The sequence below is a fragment of the Ursus americanus genome, chromosome X (genome assembly GCF_024610735.1).
Source record: "Ursus americanus isolate L20-20 chromosome X, mUrsAme1.1.p, whole genome shotgun sequence".
NCBI classification, from domain to species: Eukaryota; Metazoa; Chordata; class Mammalia; order Carnivora; family Ursidae; genus Ursus; species Ursus americanus.
Window position 1 is genome coordinate 114,949,438 of NC_142164.1, and position 16,115 is coordinate 114,965,552.

At 43.0% G+C, this 16,115-nt stretch overlaps 1 protein-coding gene across 7 annotated transcripts in view; it reads left to right on the forward strand.

Moving 5' to 3' along the window:
* ARHGAP6 (Rho GTPase activating protein 6) overlaps positions 1-16,115 on the forward strand; it is a 481,352-nt gene that overhangs the window by 424,178 nt on the left and 41,059 nt on the right. For all 7 annotated transcript variants that reach the window (XM_087859862.1, XM_087859863.1, XM_087859864.1 and 4 more), the window contains exons 4-7: positions 6,526-6,782; positions 8,880-9,075; positions 12,791-12,846; positions 15,419-15,569. In XM_087859862.1, coding sequence (XP_087715988.1) covers positions 6,526-6,782; positions 8,880-9,075; positions 12,791-12,846; positions 15,419-15,569 — 660 coding nt within the window. The remainder of the gene's footprint in view (positions 1-6,525; positions 6,783-8,879; positions 9,076-12,790; positions 12,847-15,418; positions 15,570-16,115) is intronic.

Genomic DNA, 16,115 nt, shown 5'->3' on the forward strand with positions numbered 1-16,115 from the left:
TAGCCATGGACAGCATCTCTAACACTAACCAGCTGTGTGGCAAGTCCAGATCGTTAGGCAGGGCAAGTTGAATGAGAAAAAGCTTGGATTCGCCTCCCATGACTACTGGAAAGAGACAGTCTCGTCCTCATGGGCTACTGGAGATGGGCTATTCTCAGCATTTTTATGTCAGATCACAGCATGCTTGTTTTTTGCCCTATATGTTTTGGGAATTGTTGATTCTCTCTATACTGTTTTGTGTCTCCTTCTATGTCTATTTAGGGAACTGACACATTCGCCACTCTTTCAGAGGTATTTGTGGTCATTTTTAACTAATATTCATTGAGCCTGCATGATGGGCACCTGGGCCCCATTAGCGCAGTACAACTCTCTGTGGCTTGTTTGTATGGCCCCATATGAACTGACTGCTGAATGGTGTGGTTGTATGAATGTATTCCCATTTTATGTGACATAATGAATGAGTGTTGAGTGAGGAAAGCCATATGTCTCACCTTGGAGTTCTTTTCTATAATGAGTGAATTTCTGCTTGAAAAATAACGGGAGGCAGTAAAACCGAAGGTATAAAAATAAATGCACTGTGGTCAGTACTGGACAAGACCTAGTCCAGTCCACACCGTTGATCCCAGACTCTACACCCATGTTGTGAACTGTGCCCAGAGTGCCATGACATTTGGTTCTTTGGAGATAAAAGAATTCTAAAGAATGGGGAGCCAACGTTTTACTTCCCTTAGAGCGTGATTTCTCAACCTGGGTCTATTGACATTTTAGACTGGATAATTTGCTTTAAAAAAAAGATTTATGTATTCATTTGAGAGAGAGAGAGCGCACGCGAGTGGAGGAGGGGCAGAGGGAGAGGGAGAGAGAGAATCCTCAAGCAGACTCCCCACCAAGCGCAGAGCCCCATGCGGCGCTCCATCCCAGGACACCAAGATCATGACCCGAGTTGAAATCAAGAGTCGGCCGCTTTACTGACTGAGCCACCCAGGCGCCCCCAGACTGGATAATTCTTTGTTATGGAGGCTGTCCTGTTCATCGTGTGAGATGTTTGGTGGCATCTCTGGCTGCTACCACTGGATGCCAGTAGCATAGCCCCCAACCAGAATATCTCCAGACATTTCAGATGTTTACCTCAGACTGGAAAAAGGGAGTTGAAAATGTGAATGATCCCTGCCTCCAGCTGTACAGTAGAGGAAGTTGTGGAACCTTTAAAATTCCCAGTGCCCCACCCCACCCCCAGCCAGAAAGTGTGATTCCATTAGTCTGTAGGGGTTACTGGACATGAGTAATTTTCTAACGTACTGATGTGCAGCTTCTAAGATGGGAACTTGGGTCCATATTAGCCAGTGTCCTCACCAAGGCACATCCTATCACAGCCGAGTCTGCTGCTGGGATAATCAAGGCACAGGGCGCTAACTCTTGTCTGATAAATCGTATTCTATTTAATCGGTCCGTATGTTCTTACCCTTCTTTTTAAATGAATATCAGTAACCAGGGTAGCTTTTTTAAACTAGAGTCTTACTCATTCTATTCCTGCCATTCATCACCTTTACCTCGCTAGATTAGAGAAATTCGTAGTGTTTACAGAGAGTATTAAAGGAGCACTCAGACTGGCATTAGTAATGTGTATCTGTAAAGTTGGTTTACTCGAGGATGATGATACTGATCTTAGGACTGAATACTCGTAATGGAGACTTTTAACGATTCTTCACCAGTGCCCGTTGCAGCTAGACTAAACAGAATGAGCGTTTTTGCAGGAGATGATTGAGTCCCTCAGCAGAGAGAGATGCATGTGTGCTTGCTTAGGTTACAAAGCAACAGGAAGCAAGGATGTGAATGAGCAGAAAAGGAAGGGCCGGGGGAAGTAATTGACCAGTGTGTCCTGGGCCAGTATACATTTTTCGGACCGTATCGTATTTACGTATTACATCTCAGGGAAAACTTGGCAGTGTTCCATAAGGCTGTACTGGTTGCTGACTGGAAAAAGGAAGGCAGGTTCTGGTGGTCCAAAGAAAAGACACATCGCCCATCCAGCTAAATTAAGGAAAAACACCAGGCTTCCTGGCAAAGAGGATTTTTTTTTTCTCTTTTAAAGTAGCACTGATATTTAAAAAGATGTCCTGGGCTTAAGTGAAGCCTAATTACCTGGCGTCTCTTCTGAACAGAAGGTCCTGTCTATGTGCACACATCCGTTACACGCCGCCCTGGGAAGCAGGGCGGGAGGGGCCAGCATGCAGGTCTTGCCCAGCTGTAATGGTTCACATTATTTTCTTCCACTTGAATATTAACATTGGGGTTCCTAACAGCTGCACATGTGGAAAATGATAATCACTGAAGTCCAAAAGTAAAAGAAGGAAAACAGGAAGCTCTCAGTGACCTCTTGGGTTAGGTCATCTAAAAATAAATAGGAGCAGCTTTTTAGAATCCAATTGCTCTCCCAATAAAGAGTGATTCATTAAGTGTTTGATATGCTGCTAGATTAATTGATTCAATCAGAATGAATCATGTCCTGTATTTTATTTAATTGCCTTGACATCAAACACAGCAGATCATGTGACACTCCTGTGTCCCTCCTGCCACTTAAGCCAGTGCCCATACGACTCTTGAACTCCATATGGAAACGAATTCAAGATGGATGCTGGGTTGGATGAAAACATATTTTCATCCAGAAGAGTTCCAAGTCCTTAATTTCTCTTAGTTAAATTACTTGGCAACCAAAAAGCACTTTTTAAACTTTCAGAACTTCAGCAAATTTCTTTCGTGGGTCAAAAAGAAATCACTTTTGGGGAAAAGATTTTTAAATAGCTACTTTGTTCCAGTTCATGTGGTTCCTAGTCACAGCGCAGGGGGACTAGGGTTTACCGTGGCACACGTCTGGGAGATAGGTTGCTGTGTCACGGGATATTTCAGACCATGCCATATAGTTACTGACATGAAATCTGGGGACAGTTCAGGTCTGGCACCTTTCTGAAGGCTGAAATAGTATCATGCCATGTTTTATTGTTCCTCAGTGTCCGAGTATGTTACCACACACCAGCTATGACGTAACACTCAATAGGAATAGTTGATACAACTTTATTTTGCATCATATTAAATAGCAGTAGAAAAATCAAGTATCAGTTATCACTATGTAGAAATTCTCAAAGAGAACGTATCAAATGGTGTCTTTGAGTGCGGTTACTGGAGACGAGAGAACCCGGGGGAACGTGATCCCAGGAGAGAATAGGAAGGGGCCACCTCACGCAGGACTGCGTGCACCCCTGCACGGTGTTTGGGCTGCATGCTGAGAACGTTGAGACACCATCGAGGTGCATTAAGGAGGGCACATCTTAATGGTGTGTTTCAGCAGATCGCCACACTGCAGTGTGGAACATGAACCTGGGAAGGGGGTTAGACAAGAGTGGAGGGAGGAAGCCTGATTCTCGAGGTGGAATCCCTTCTGGTAAGGACAAGGGCCAGGATGGGACCAAGGGAGTGAGTGGAAAAGGTGGCATACAGGAAAAAAGTAAGGGGAGAGGAGATGGTCAAGGAGATGGGAGGACGGAGAATTAGATGGGCCATTTAGGTAGACGTCCAAACTGCCAAGGGTGATGGTAGCTTGGGGGTCTGACCGCGGGTCAGTCAGTGTCAAGAGAAGAGAGCAATGGGGGCGCCTGGGTGGCACAGCGGTTAAGCGTCTGCCTTCGGCTCAGGGCATGATCCTGGCGTTACAGGATCGAGCCCCACGTCAGGCTCCTCTACTATGAGCCTGCTTCTTCCTCTCCCACTCCCCCTGCTTGTGTTCCCTCTCTCGCTGGCTGTCTCTATCTCTGTCAAATAAATAAATAAAATCTTTAAAAAAAAAAAAAAGAAGAGAGCAATGGGCAGGAGACAAGAGGAACCTTGTGAGAGTGGGTTTCTGCCACACGGTGGGAAGGTGCAGATCTGGAAGTGGTAGTAGGGAGCAGAAGATGGCATGCCACCTCCTGACCCCACAGTTCATGGGCTGGGAGAGTACGCCGTTGCTACAGATTAGAACATGATAAACACTGTCCCTGGCCCCAGAACACTGAGTCTTGGGAAATGTCCATCTGGTTTTAAAAACCTGTTATCAACTGTATTAGCCACTATCAACACAGAGTCTCCAGGGTTTTTTCCCCCTGAGAGAAGAGCTTTGAACCTATGGATAAGCATGTGTGCCCAACATTTTATTTACACATGAGGAGGGTTTTGCTAAATAGAGTTGTGATAAGTCCTCAATTTCATGATAGCCACATATTGAGAAGCAGTCATAGTCAAGGAATCCTGCCTAGAATTTTCCTGAGTCTAGACGCTGCAACACAAGTTTAAGGCATAGAGAGGTCTTCTTTCTGAAGCTTGTAAGGGTTCTCAAGAGAAAGCAACAAGAAACAAGAGACCACATCAAAACTCTATCACTGAAAGAATAAATAAACTCAGCCAGGAAGGAAAGCCTATTAGGGAAAAATAAAAATCTGTTGGCAGGTCATCTCTTGAGTGAGAATCAAAGAGAAAGAAAAATCGGGAAGGATGACTTCTTGTATCCCATCTGTTTAATTTGTGTTCAGTTATTCCAATTTGCAAGGAGAGTGGCAGACTTTGGGCCATTGAAAATGACAGATCCCAAAGGAAACCAGTTGTCTTCTTTTTTCGAGGGATATTAGAAACTCTAAATGAGTCCGATTGGTTTCCCTTACGTGGCAAAACTGGCTAAGAGAGGAGTCAGTAGGCCCCATCTCCTACGAAACCCCTGCAGAGAGCATGCCTATGTGAGCAGACACGTGTTGCTCGATACATTTATCACTATCCTTTCTGCTGTTGTTCCCCCCACAGTTTTTGTGTATTCCCCGTAGCTGTCAGCCTTGGCATCCGCATGCTTCTAGACTCTCCCCGGGTTTTCTGCAGCAAGACTCTTTGATTATTCCCATAGACAACACAGCGCTGATTTACACCACACATCCCGGGGTGCACGGCACGTGGTCTGGTACTCTAATTGTGCTAGCAGGTGGAGATGGCCTTTTATCAATCGTGAGTATTGGATCTTGCTACGCCGTCCACATCGATCACTCAAAAACATGCCGAAATTTTTGTTTGTGTTATTATCGTATGCCACCTAGTTTGTTGATAGAGAATGGTAAGCATCCTCTGAAAATCCCAATATGCTGATATTTTTATTTTTCACTTCCAAACAGACTGCATGTTTTGATGGGACCAGAGGCGCAGACTTCTTAAGTGCCATTTCTGCTTTTAATGCAGACTTGGACGTTAGCCCAGTGATGTTAAAATGTTGCCGTGGATCAAGGAGGAAAGCCTTTTTAAAGCCTCTTTCCACCTGATTTAAAGTTAGCCTTTTCTTTCAAAGAACAAACAACCCCTAGAATTGCTTTCCCTTGATCATTCTGGTTTTATTCATAGGGGTTATAAAAACAAAGGGGAGGCTAGACTTCCATATTCTGCTGCTAGGAGATGTAATTTTGAGTCTAAAAGAAATAATGCATTTAATTTAATGATGAATCCTTTTCAGCATAATAGTGCCCAAAAGAGGCCTGGCCCTAAGGATCAGTGTGCTTACGATGTACGTGTATACCTATGCATTTACTGCAGCGATCCGGAAAGCAACTGTGTGTCCAGATTTCTGCATTATGCTCCTTCCCCCAAATTGTCCTTACTAGAGCATTTAACGCTTTGTATCTTGGGCCCTTCCCTGGTTATGTAGTGGTGAGAGTCTCCTTCTGAGGCAGCCCGCAGAACGGCTTGAGTAGATAAATCATGAGAGCAACAGCCCCAGCCCAGCAACGGAAGGCAGCCTGTGGGGGACAAGGGGAAAAAGCAGACACCCCCCAAGCTGCTCCCCTGCCTCTCTGGTCCTCACTCACGTACTGGCTCTTTTACTGGGAACCCCAAAGCATATCCACGTCACTGAACTTCAGGCTTGGCTCCGTGCATCTCTCCATTATAGCCGCTGAGAGACCCCTGTGTAATTATTTACATATCTGACTCCCACTCCCCCACCCGGCCCTTACTCTGGACCCTTCAAGAACGAGCACTACACCTTTTGTGAGCTTGTGCTCCCCTCGTGGTAGCTGTTCAGTGAGTCCCTGTGGAATAAAGGGATGCACGCAGCCCGCTCACGCCTTGTAAGTTCGGAGGGCTCTCGAGACACATAATTCAAAGACTAACAGTTGGTAAAATTGTGTCCTTGTGAGGATGAAGCATCGTGTACATGCTATCAAAAATGTCACATTTCTCCATAAAGTTATCTCCTTTAAAACATACTTGAGATGTGTGGGGGAGAAACTAGAGGCCTAGATGTCTAAAAACCCGTGTTCTTTATACATACCGGCCTACTTGATAGTAATAGAAGCTTCGGCCACTCTGATACACATGAAAGTCCTCCCTGTATTTTGATTGAGAAATCAGTTCTTCAGGAAACAGTCATCTGAATACGCCTGCCCTTGAGTCTGAAGCATGAGTGAGAGCCTTCACTGACCTAGTCATGTCTGAATGTGAATGTTTGTTTTTTGATTCCAGAATTCATCCCGCAGGCATTTGGAATGCCCTTATCCCAAGTCATTGCAAATGACCGGGCCTATAAACTCAAGCAGGACTCGCAGAGGGACGAGCAGAAGGATGCATCTGACTTTGTGGCTTCCCTCCTCCCGTTCGGAAATAAAAGACACAACAAAGAACTCTCAAGCAGTAACTCATCTCTCAGCTCCACCTCGGAAACACCAAATGAGTCAACATCCCCAAACACCCCAGAACCGGCTCCTCGGGCCAGGAGGAGGGTGAGTTGGCCACTACTTTCTCTGGCACCACTGATAAAACAACCAAAGCATTACAAGGTTATTCTCTGAGTCTCTGCTCTTGTGAAAACTGGAAATGGAGTCCAGGGATCTGTCAACGACCCCATTCAGGGACAACGTGCCCCGGGCCATATGGCATGTGACACAGCCTCAGAGCCTTTTCCTGACTGCTGTTAGAGCTGCTGGGTGCCCCTCCTTGGTTCCCCATGTGTGTGCCCCATGATGTCCTGAACATTCTACAACATCACTGTTGACCGTGCTCTAGTGTAATCTTCTGTCGTACTACCAGACTTGCCCTCGAGACTGTGAGGCTGGAGGGCGGGGCCCGGTGGTTTCGTTAACTCTCTTCATCTCTAGTCCCAGAACCACGCCTGGCCCCCCAGTGACCTGGCTGCCATTCCTCATAAGCAATAAGATGTTTTTTTATCAATGGAACTTTTTTTTTTTCACAAGAAACCAATATATATATATATAATATATATAGTATATCATGTATCAGAGATATCATATATATCATAGAGCGAGAGAGAGAGAGAAGGGGCACATATGTCCTCTTTCAAACCAATACTGTAACAAACATGGTACCCTGTACTAAGTGAGTGCTATGTTCTAGGCACCGTGTTGTTGTTTCATGTTTCGAATTTCATGTTTCAATCCGGGAAAACTGAGTTTTCAGGCAAACTGGTTGGTGATCAGCTGAGTCAGTTCATAAGCATCTCTAAAATTTCCTAGGTCACTAGGAGATCTGCCCTCCTTTTCCTCTTGCCTAGAGATCCCCAAATCTTTGCCACCTCCAGCCACTCACTACTTCCTTAGTCAAAACCCCAGACTCTTCCCACTTAAAATCAACATTCGAGATCTCTTCAAGATAAAGGGGTACCTGAGCCACTGCTGTTTTTCAGGGCTTCAGCTATGTTTACAAATGGAGAAATGATGACTTTCCAGGATATTTAAATGTATGCGCTGGAACTGTTCTTGCAGTCTTATCATCGTCTCTCAGCCTGCGTGTCATATGGCCATAACACCCAAACTCCACGTGTGAGCTTTCTGGGAATCTGGAGCCCAGGCAGCGGGCCTCCCAGATGCCTTCTCATCTGTCCAGACCTTGCTAGGATACCAGCAGCAAACCCCTTCCTCTCTGCTTCCCCTCCGTGGGGGGTGGGGGGGTTGGCTCTGCAGACACAACCGATGCCCTGTTCCCCTCCAGTCGGCCTTTACCAGTCCCAGCATGCCAGAGCCTTCCTTCCACCTGCCAGCACCTCACCCCTGCCAAGGGCTTTCTCTGATGGCCAGAGCCCCCCACCCATGCAGGTGATAAGCAGCAAGTGCCGAGACATTGAATGTCACCTCCCTGCCCCTACCAGAAGTTGCCCTTAATCAATGACTCTTGAGGCTTGTGGTATAAATAGCCCAGCACACTTGCTCCCGAGCATGGTTAGCTCTGAGGTGCTTGACCCACACGATCTCCCAAAGGTCCCCAGGGCGTTTGGGCACCAGCTGTCCACGGGCTTGTCATAGGCTGGTGATGCTGTTCACCCACTGCTCTCCCTCCCCTTTCTTGACCCCCCCCCACACACAGCTGGCTCCTGGGACCACGTTCCTGATCAAGTTCTCTGTGCCATGTCTGGGGAACACCCAACTAAGACTGTTCCATGGAATCCAATGTTAAAAATCTGCTTCCTAGAGTCATAGTTGAGATGTTCGGTTTTTTTTTCACGAGGCTTCTCTGACTTTACCTCATTCATCGAGCGTGTGATTTTTTTCTTGTTTCAAGAAATGAAGTGGTTGGGTCAAAATATTAGAACTCTATGTCCGCCCGCTCTCGTCTTCCATTTGGCGAATGTTGTTTGTGGGAATTGTAACTGCCATTCCCTTACCCTGTTGTGGTAGTTTCCTAACTTTTTCAAGAGGTGTTTGCTGTTTTCCTTTTAATATACGAACGGCATGATTGAATGAAGCGACGTGATTTCAAGGGTGACGCACAGTCCCAGGCAAAAGCATTATTGGCTAGCGTGTGAGGGAACTTGCTCTTGTTTTCTCCATCTGCGCCCTTCGTTCACGTCTGTGTATGATTTGCAGGGTGCGATGTCAGTGGATTCTATCACAGATCTTGATGACAATCAGTCTCGACTGCTAGAAGCTTTACAACTCTCCTTGCCTGCCGAGGCTCAGAGTAAAAAAGAAAAAGCCAGAGATAAGAAACTCAGTCTGAATCCCATTTACAGACAGGTCCCCAGGCTGGTGGACAGCTGCTGTCAGCATCTAGAAAAACATGGTAAGCAGACTTGTCTGTCAGCAATCAAGTATGAGAGACTCTCATTTATTCAAGCTTCGTGGACTTAAGCACCCAAGTTCAATGCTTTGTTCGTTTGCTCAGACTCTGGGCTGAAATTTCCTTTGCAAAGAGAGTTTACAGATCTGAGTGTTTGCTTTGGAGAGTACAAGGCTAAACAAGATTGCGGGGGACAAAAATCAGGTTGATGGTGTTTAGGCCTCCCAGCACCCAAGGGTCCTCAGACATGAGCCTGGAGGCCAAGATCTGTTGGGCTGGGTCTGTCTCCAAGTCTCCCTAATACAATGTAGGTGTTCAATAAATATTAATTGCACAGAATTATTTTTTAAAATAGCTTAGCAGTTAAGGTGTTCAGTACTGCAAATATGTAAATTCAGCCTAAATTTCACCGTGAGGTAGAAAAAGAGACTCATATTTTTATAATTATAGTGTCGCCCTATAAAGAACGTAGGGAGTGAACTCTAAGCAGTTTAAAACTCTACTCTAATCCTGCAAAAATCCAATGGCAGGCTGAGTAACTGCTCATGTGAAAGAAAATTTGGTATGTCTTTCTATTTTCTTTTTGAAAATGAATTTTCATGAATTATAATTTGTAAAATAGCATTTCCTTTAAGCTTACCAAAAAACCGAACAGTTATTTCTTTTTTGGAATGGTTAGCATGCAGTGTAGGGCTAAAAGAAAGAAGATTATCCTTTCAAGGACCTGATTCTGCGCCTGGTTACCATGGTGTTTCGCTTCAGAAAAATACAAGACATATTTAAATGCAAACGGATATTCATCTTGGTCACTTGAAACCAATGAAAAAAGAGCAAGCCTCAAAAATAATTCTTTCGTGAGACTTTACTTGCCCGTTTGGGAAATGGGTAGGAGAGAGTTTGAGTCACTTTAGCCTTATAAACATTTGTCAAAGATCTTTTCATTCCCTCCACAGTTGGTCTTGGGCAGTTATCTTGACTCCATCTGTGTCTGTGTGGGAAGCACCCTTCCCCACTTACATTTCACCCAGATGCTTTCTGTACTATTAGCTCAAAATTCCTTAAGCATCCTCAATTTCCCAGAAGCACAAATTAAAAAACAAAACAAAACAAAACAAAAACCACCACCAACAACAACAACAATGAAACAAGACAATATAATGGAGACTCAAGCCCTATTCCATTTCTGGGATTTGGGCTGATTTTTAGGGTGGGGCTTCCTGCTTATTCTGCCTGCCCTCTTTACTTGAATTCCCTAAGCCTGAGATCCAGGTGCTCCGGGGTCACGTTTCCATTCCAGTTTCTGATGAAAAGGAGAGAAAGGTGATCGCGTCGATTTCTGGGACAGGCCACAGCAAAGTCATGTTCCTTTGCCAGGTCAATGGCTTTTTGGACGTACGCCTGTTTTTATCAGTGTCTTAAGTCAAGGTTACTAAATGCCTAGACTGTATCTTCTCTTTGAGGACAATTACCATATAGCGTATGCGAGAGAATGGCATTGGCCGTCCAAAGGCTGTCAGTTACTCTACCTAGAACAAACAAGCAAACAAATACATATTCTAAAAACTTAAAACAGAGTCTAACTAATTGAGATACATAGGAATTAAAGCACTTGATCACTAACTCGTTATTTTTTCAATTACAGTCATTTTTGCTGAGCGAAAAAGTACTCTAATTGAGGAAATAATATGATCGAAATGGGCATTTCTGAAGAGTCTGGAGGGATTCAGCCAAATGAATAGTCCCGCCTGTGTAGAAAATGCCCTTATGATACTTCACTGCTGTAGAAAATTCAGCTCTTCAGAAACCATCAGAAACTAAGAAAATAAATGCAGCCAAAATTAAAATTGCTAACACCTGCTATTGTATTAAAGTTTTTCTCTGTTGTGCAAAGGAAACTCATTCAGTTCAATCAGGGTCTGTTTCTCTCTATATAATAGATGCCAGATATGATTCTAAGAACTCTATATGCATTAATTAATTGAATCATTGCATAACTATTCAGGCAGGGTACTCATTATGCTCCTTTTGCAGGTGAAAAAGTATAATTCTGGAGTGGTTCTAAATGGCTCGATTATCCTGTTCACAAGCTCCCAGAGAGGTAGAAGCAATAGATGAGGCTAGGGGTCGGCCTCACTTGTGAGGCAGACAAACTGAGAGCAGCAACGAGGATGTACAGAAGTCTTTGAAAATAGATGCAGAGCAAAATCCTACCCAAGGGCGAGCACCAACATGTGATTATGCAAATCAGCAATAATTAGCCTCTCACCATGAGTCCCTCAAATTATTCTGGAAGTTCAGGATACCATTTATAAGATAGAGAACTGATAAATGGGGTTTATGGATTTATAATTATATTTATAAATGAGTTTATAATTATAGATGCTATCTTTTCTAACTAAAAAGCCCTGGAAAACCAACTAAAAAGGGATTATACTTAATACATAAGGTGGCAAGACCATAAAATAAATATACAAAGAGATATCTATTTCCTATGTAAGAGCAATAATCAGTTATATACTCTAACAATAAAATAATTCATTCATATTAATATCAAAAATATACCCAGAATATCTGTAAGAAGCAGCAAGAAACTTCTATAAAGAAAACTGCAAAGTTCTACCAAGATCTAAAACATGATTTAAACAATTTAAGATGTTTGCTTTGGTTCTGGGTGAAAAGAAATAATGTTATAAAGATTATGATTCTTTCCAATTTAATTATATGTTGTACTAGTCCAAACTCTCAGTGGCAACAGAGAGGAACCCAGATAAAATTAGATCAAGCAAAGCAGTCCCCCTGCCAAAAAAAATCCTATTTAAATACTGGATCCAGGATTCCAATGATGCTAAGAGATCATGAGTCTGTTTGCTGCCTTTAGTCTCAGGCCAGCTCTCTTCATGTGCCTACAAAGTGTCCGTTCGCACCTCCCAAATCAGCATCGCCCTCATAACTGATGATCCCAAATGAAGAGAAAATGAGCCACCAATGAAAAAATAAATGTAGATGATCATCAGTGGCTCTGATTAATGGTTTGCATAGGAAAAGGAGAGCCGTCCAGACATTCTGTGCCCCTGAAGGAAGTACGTAAGGAAGTATTCTTGGAAGTATTCTTAGGAAGTATTCTTGCCCCCCCCCAAATCAAACCTGAATCAAAGAAAACTCTGGCTTAACTATGTAAAAAGAAAAATATACACACACATACACATACATGGAGAAAAGACTAGATAGAAATAAAACAAAATATTAAGAGTGGCTATTTCTGCATCAGGTATTTTTTAAAGTACATTATCTTTTACGGTTTTCTGCACTTTATAGATTTTCTTTAATAAGTACTTGTTTTTAATTATCAGTGAAACAAGAAATATCTATTTTTAACATCCATAAAGAGCTAAGAATTCATATAAAATGCACGTTTAAGTAATTATTCTGAACGATGAAGAAAATGTTACTTTTTTCATATGGAGAAGATGTAGAAATACATAATATCACATGAAAAGTTTTTCATCAGAAATGTTTAACGTGACGTGCCCCTGGTGCTTATAGGGCTAAGCTTTGGGCCCCTGCAGAGTCTAATGTGGGATAACTAAGCAAGCTTTCGTGCACGCTGTTGTGCTGTTACTGTTTTGCATGTTGCTGGCATTCTATTCTAAGTCCATGGTGACTTACTCCAGTTTCGAGCCATGAAACAGAACTGTTGATTTTGTTTCCTTCTTTGTAGGCCTCCAGACGGTGGGGATATTCCGAGTTGGAAGCTCAAAAAAGAGAGTGAGACAAGTAAGTGAAAAGTGAAGACTATATTGTAAGTTTCACTTGACTTTCCATTGAATTACCTCCCGCAAAGTTCCAGCTTCTGCAAATTCATTTCAGAGTAGCTGTTTTGTATCCTCCTACCAATTACAGTATAATTGACTCCCAAGAGTCAAAGGCAACAACTCACAAGCTCAGAAAGGTTGTGATCAAACCCTTGAAATCAAAACATTTAGATGTGTCCATGGCATGTCCAGCCAAACAAAACTAATTAATAAACATCTTATTGAAACTGTAAAAGCAGGAGATTCAGAGAGCATCTAATCAGGAAGGAATAATAAATAGAAGACAATTGTCTAGCACTTGTTTTTACTAAAATGCAATATGAATGGTGCTGTTAACATTCCCTTCATATAAGATTCTATGTTTATAGTTTTACTTTCTCAAAAAAAAAATCGTTCTTATTCCCTTTCTGTGGAACCATTGACAACCCCCCAACTCATTATCCACGTGGGGACCGTGCCCCTTGGTTTCCTTCAGCACTGTGCAGCATTCTCGCAACGAAGTTTGATGCTAGACCTTCGGGTATATTCCTGTGAGTGGGCAGGTGTTTGTGTTCATGAGGGCTTCACAAAAGGCACACTGCCATTTGAAAAAAGAATTCATTTGTTGGCTAAAAGAAAATTAAAACGTGATGTTTCCTCTGTTGGTTCCAACAGAAAGAAGTAAGGAACTCAGCAACTCAAAAATGAAGCCAAATGAAAATAATTTTTAGTTGATGAAGCTGAAGAAATATTTGTTCATAGTATTGAAACTAACTGAAATAAATACCTCCTGATACTTCTTTGTTGTCAAGATAAAAGGGGCTTCAAAAAGGAGTCCTTTTTCTGTTTATTTGGTGGGTTGCCTTTATTTTCAATAGTCACATAAGAGACTATGGAACACCATTTAACATTTGGCCACAGGGCTTGCAAGAAGGAAGATAGCATGGTAACATTTTGGGGCCCACTCGCCTGAGCAGAGCAGCAGCATATTTTCAAAACATTATCATCTTATTGACTCCACCCAACAGCTATGAGAGGAGCCCCTTCACCCACTTCTTTTGAGGCTTAGAGAAATTAAGGGAAATTAAGAAACTTAATTCAAGATCACACAATTTACCCTGTGTTCAGTTCAAGATCTATGTTAAACTCAAGATCCCACAATTTAGATTAAGCCTCTTTCCACGGTCCATTCTTTCTCCGCGTGTGTGTGCACGGAGAGAAACGTGGCGTGTTTGAGTGATCACAGGAAGGAGTGGGGCCGAGTGGGAGACTTCTGTTCTGGCTGCCTACTGTACCCTGGTGACGAGTTGCCTGGAGTCAAAGAGCGGTTCAGGACAGTAATGGGCATTCCCATCAGTTATATCTGGACCCACCAAAGGGAAAACCTTTGCATAGAGATTTATTTAAGGATTATCCAAGCGAAATATAATTTGTGGTTATGGAGACTTGGATTCCTAGTGTGAAATATGCCCTAACTCACCATTTTATCTTGAACATCACTTCTTAGCACCCTGCACTTTTTATTCAGAACAGTTGTCACAATATTAACAGCTAATTAATCATCTGTGGGATTCCCAGTTGCTCACCAGTCTCTCTAACAGCCTGAGAGCTGGGGGAGGATAAGGATGTTTCCTCTTTGTTCCCTAGCGTACTTTGAGAGCCTGTACCGAGGCCCGGTACACAGGAAGTTGAGTGAATGGATGGATGAGTAATTGAACCAATAAACTCTTACAGAAGCTTATTGCGTAGAGGAGATTCAGGACCTCACAGAATTATTTCTATAGCAGAAACACTACATGGGAGAAGTTGAGCTGTCAATCATGGAAGTAGGGTGTAGAGTTATGACTCCCTTCCTCTTGCTATTGTGTTTTTGTGTTGTCATAAATGCTAACAAACCTAGGATAACATTTAAGGCAGGGAATCCTTTTGGGAATTCCTAATAAGGCTACTTTGACAAGTCTAAGGCAGCTTTTATTTAATCATTGTCATCTTTCAAGCCTTAGTCACAAATGGGTTATTAGGGTTTTAAATTTCATCATGTACAGCAAAAAACCTTGCCTTCTTGTTGAGTACTTCTGTAAAATGTCAAAATTCCAACCTGGTAGGATTGCTGACATGCTGAACCGCTGTATGATAGATGCATTCCTCCCTCCCACATTTACCCTTGACCTAACCCCTCAGCTCTTCCCCCCAACCTTCTGGATGTTATCCTCCAGCCCTTCTGCTTGCATCATTAACAGTAAACCTAGATACATTTGTTTAAAAATGCATTTATATATGTCTATATATATAATTTATACATTTATATACATATTTAAACATAATCTATACTATATACATTTATATAATAATACATATATATATATATGTATATATATATGTTCATGGCTGGATTGCATAGACTCTGTAGATCAAGGCGACATGTCGTTTTCTTCTCCTTTCTGGTGTCTGGGTAAGCTTAATACCAGATACTGCATGTCCCCGCACTTTGTTTGCTGGGCCCTGAACATTGAGGTATGGTGTCATAAGACTGCCACTTGAACTTATTTTTCCAGTTACGTGAGGAATTTGACCGTGGGGTCGATGTCTCTCTGGAGGAAGAGCACAGCGTCCATGATGTGGCTGCCTTGCTGAAGGAGTTCCTGAGGGACATGCCGGACCCCCTTCTCACCAGGGAGCTGTACACAGCCTTCATCAATACTCTCTGTGCGTAATACGGCCATTTGCAGGAATGTGTCCTGGGATTTACTGGGATGTCCGACTCACTCATCGAACCTTGTGCATGTGTTCCCCAATAACTTTTTTTGGTTCTTATTTATTGGTCTCTAATGAGTAGGCTATTTGGGGAATTTTCTGAGATTTACCCTGGGGAAGATTAGCAAGAAGAAAGTTGCCACGAAACAAAGAAGAATTTGGGATGCTTTCAGATGACCCCAGCCCAGTACTAAGTGCTATAAATTGATGCTTTGGAGGAACAGCAAGAGTTCACATTGAGTCTGTGCCTAAAAATGAGTTTGCATTTCTGGTACGAGGAAGGAGGGAGCCACAGGAATCCAGAGTGAGAAAAGGGGGCAGGCAACATTCCAGGGAAAGCAGGATGGCATAGCCCAGTGGCAGGACTTTCAATATGGCTGCTCGAGGGCTGTAGACACAGATCACATGGAGGAGAAAAGGAGGATGAGGGGGAGGAGGAACAGGCCAGAGCTATGACAGCCTCCATATTTTTCTTCCTCCAATGCCACAATTAAAACA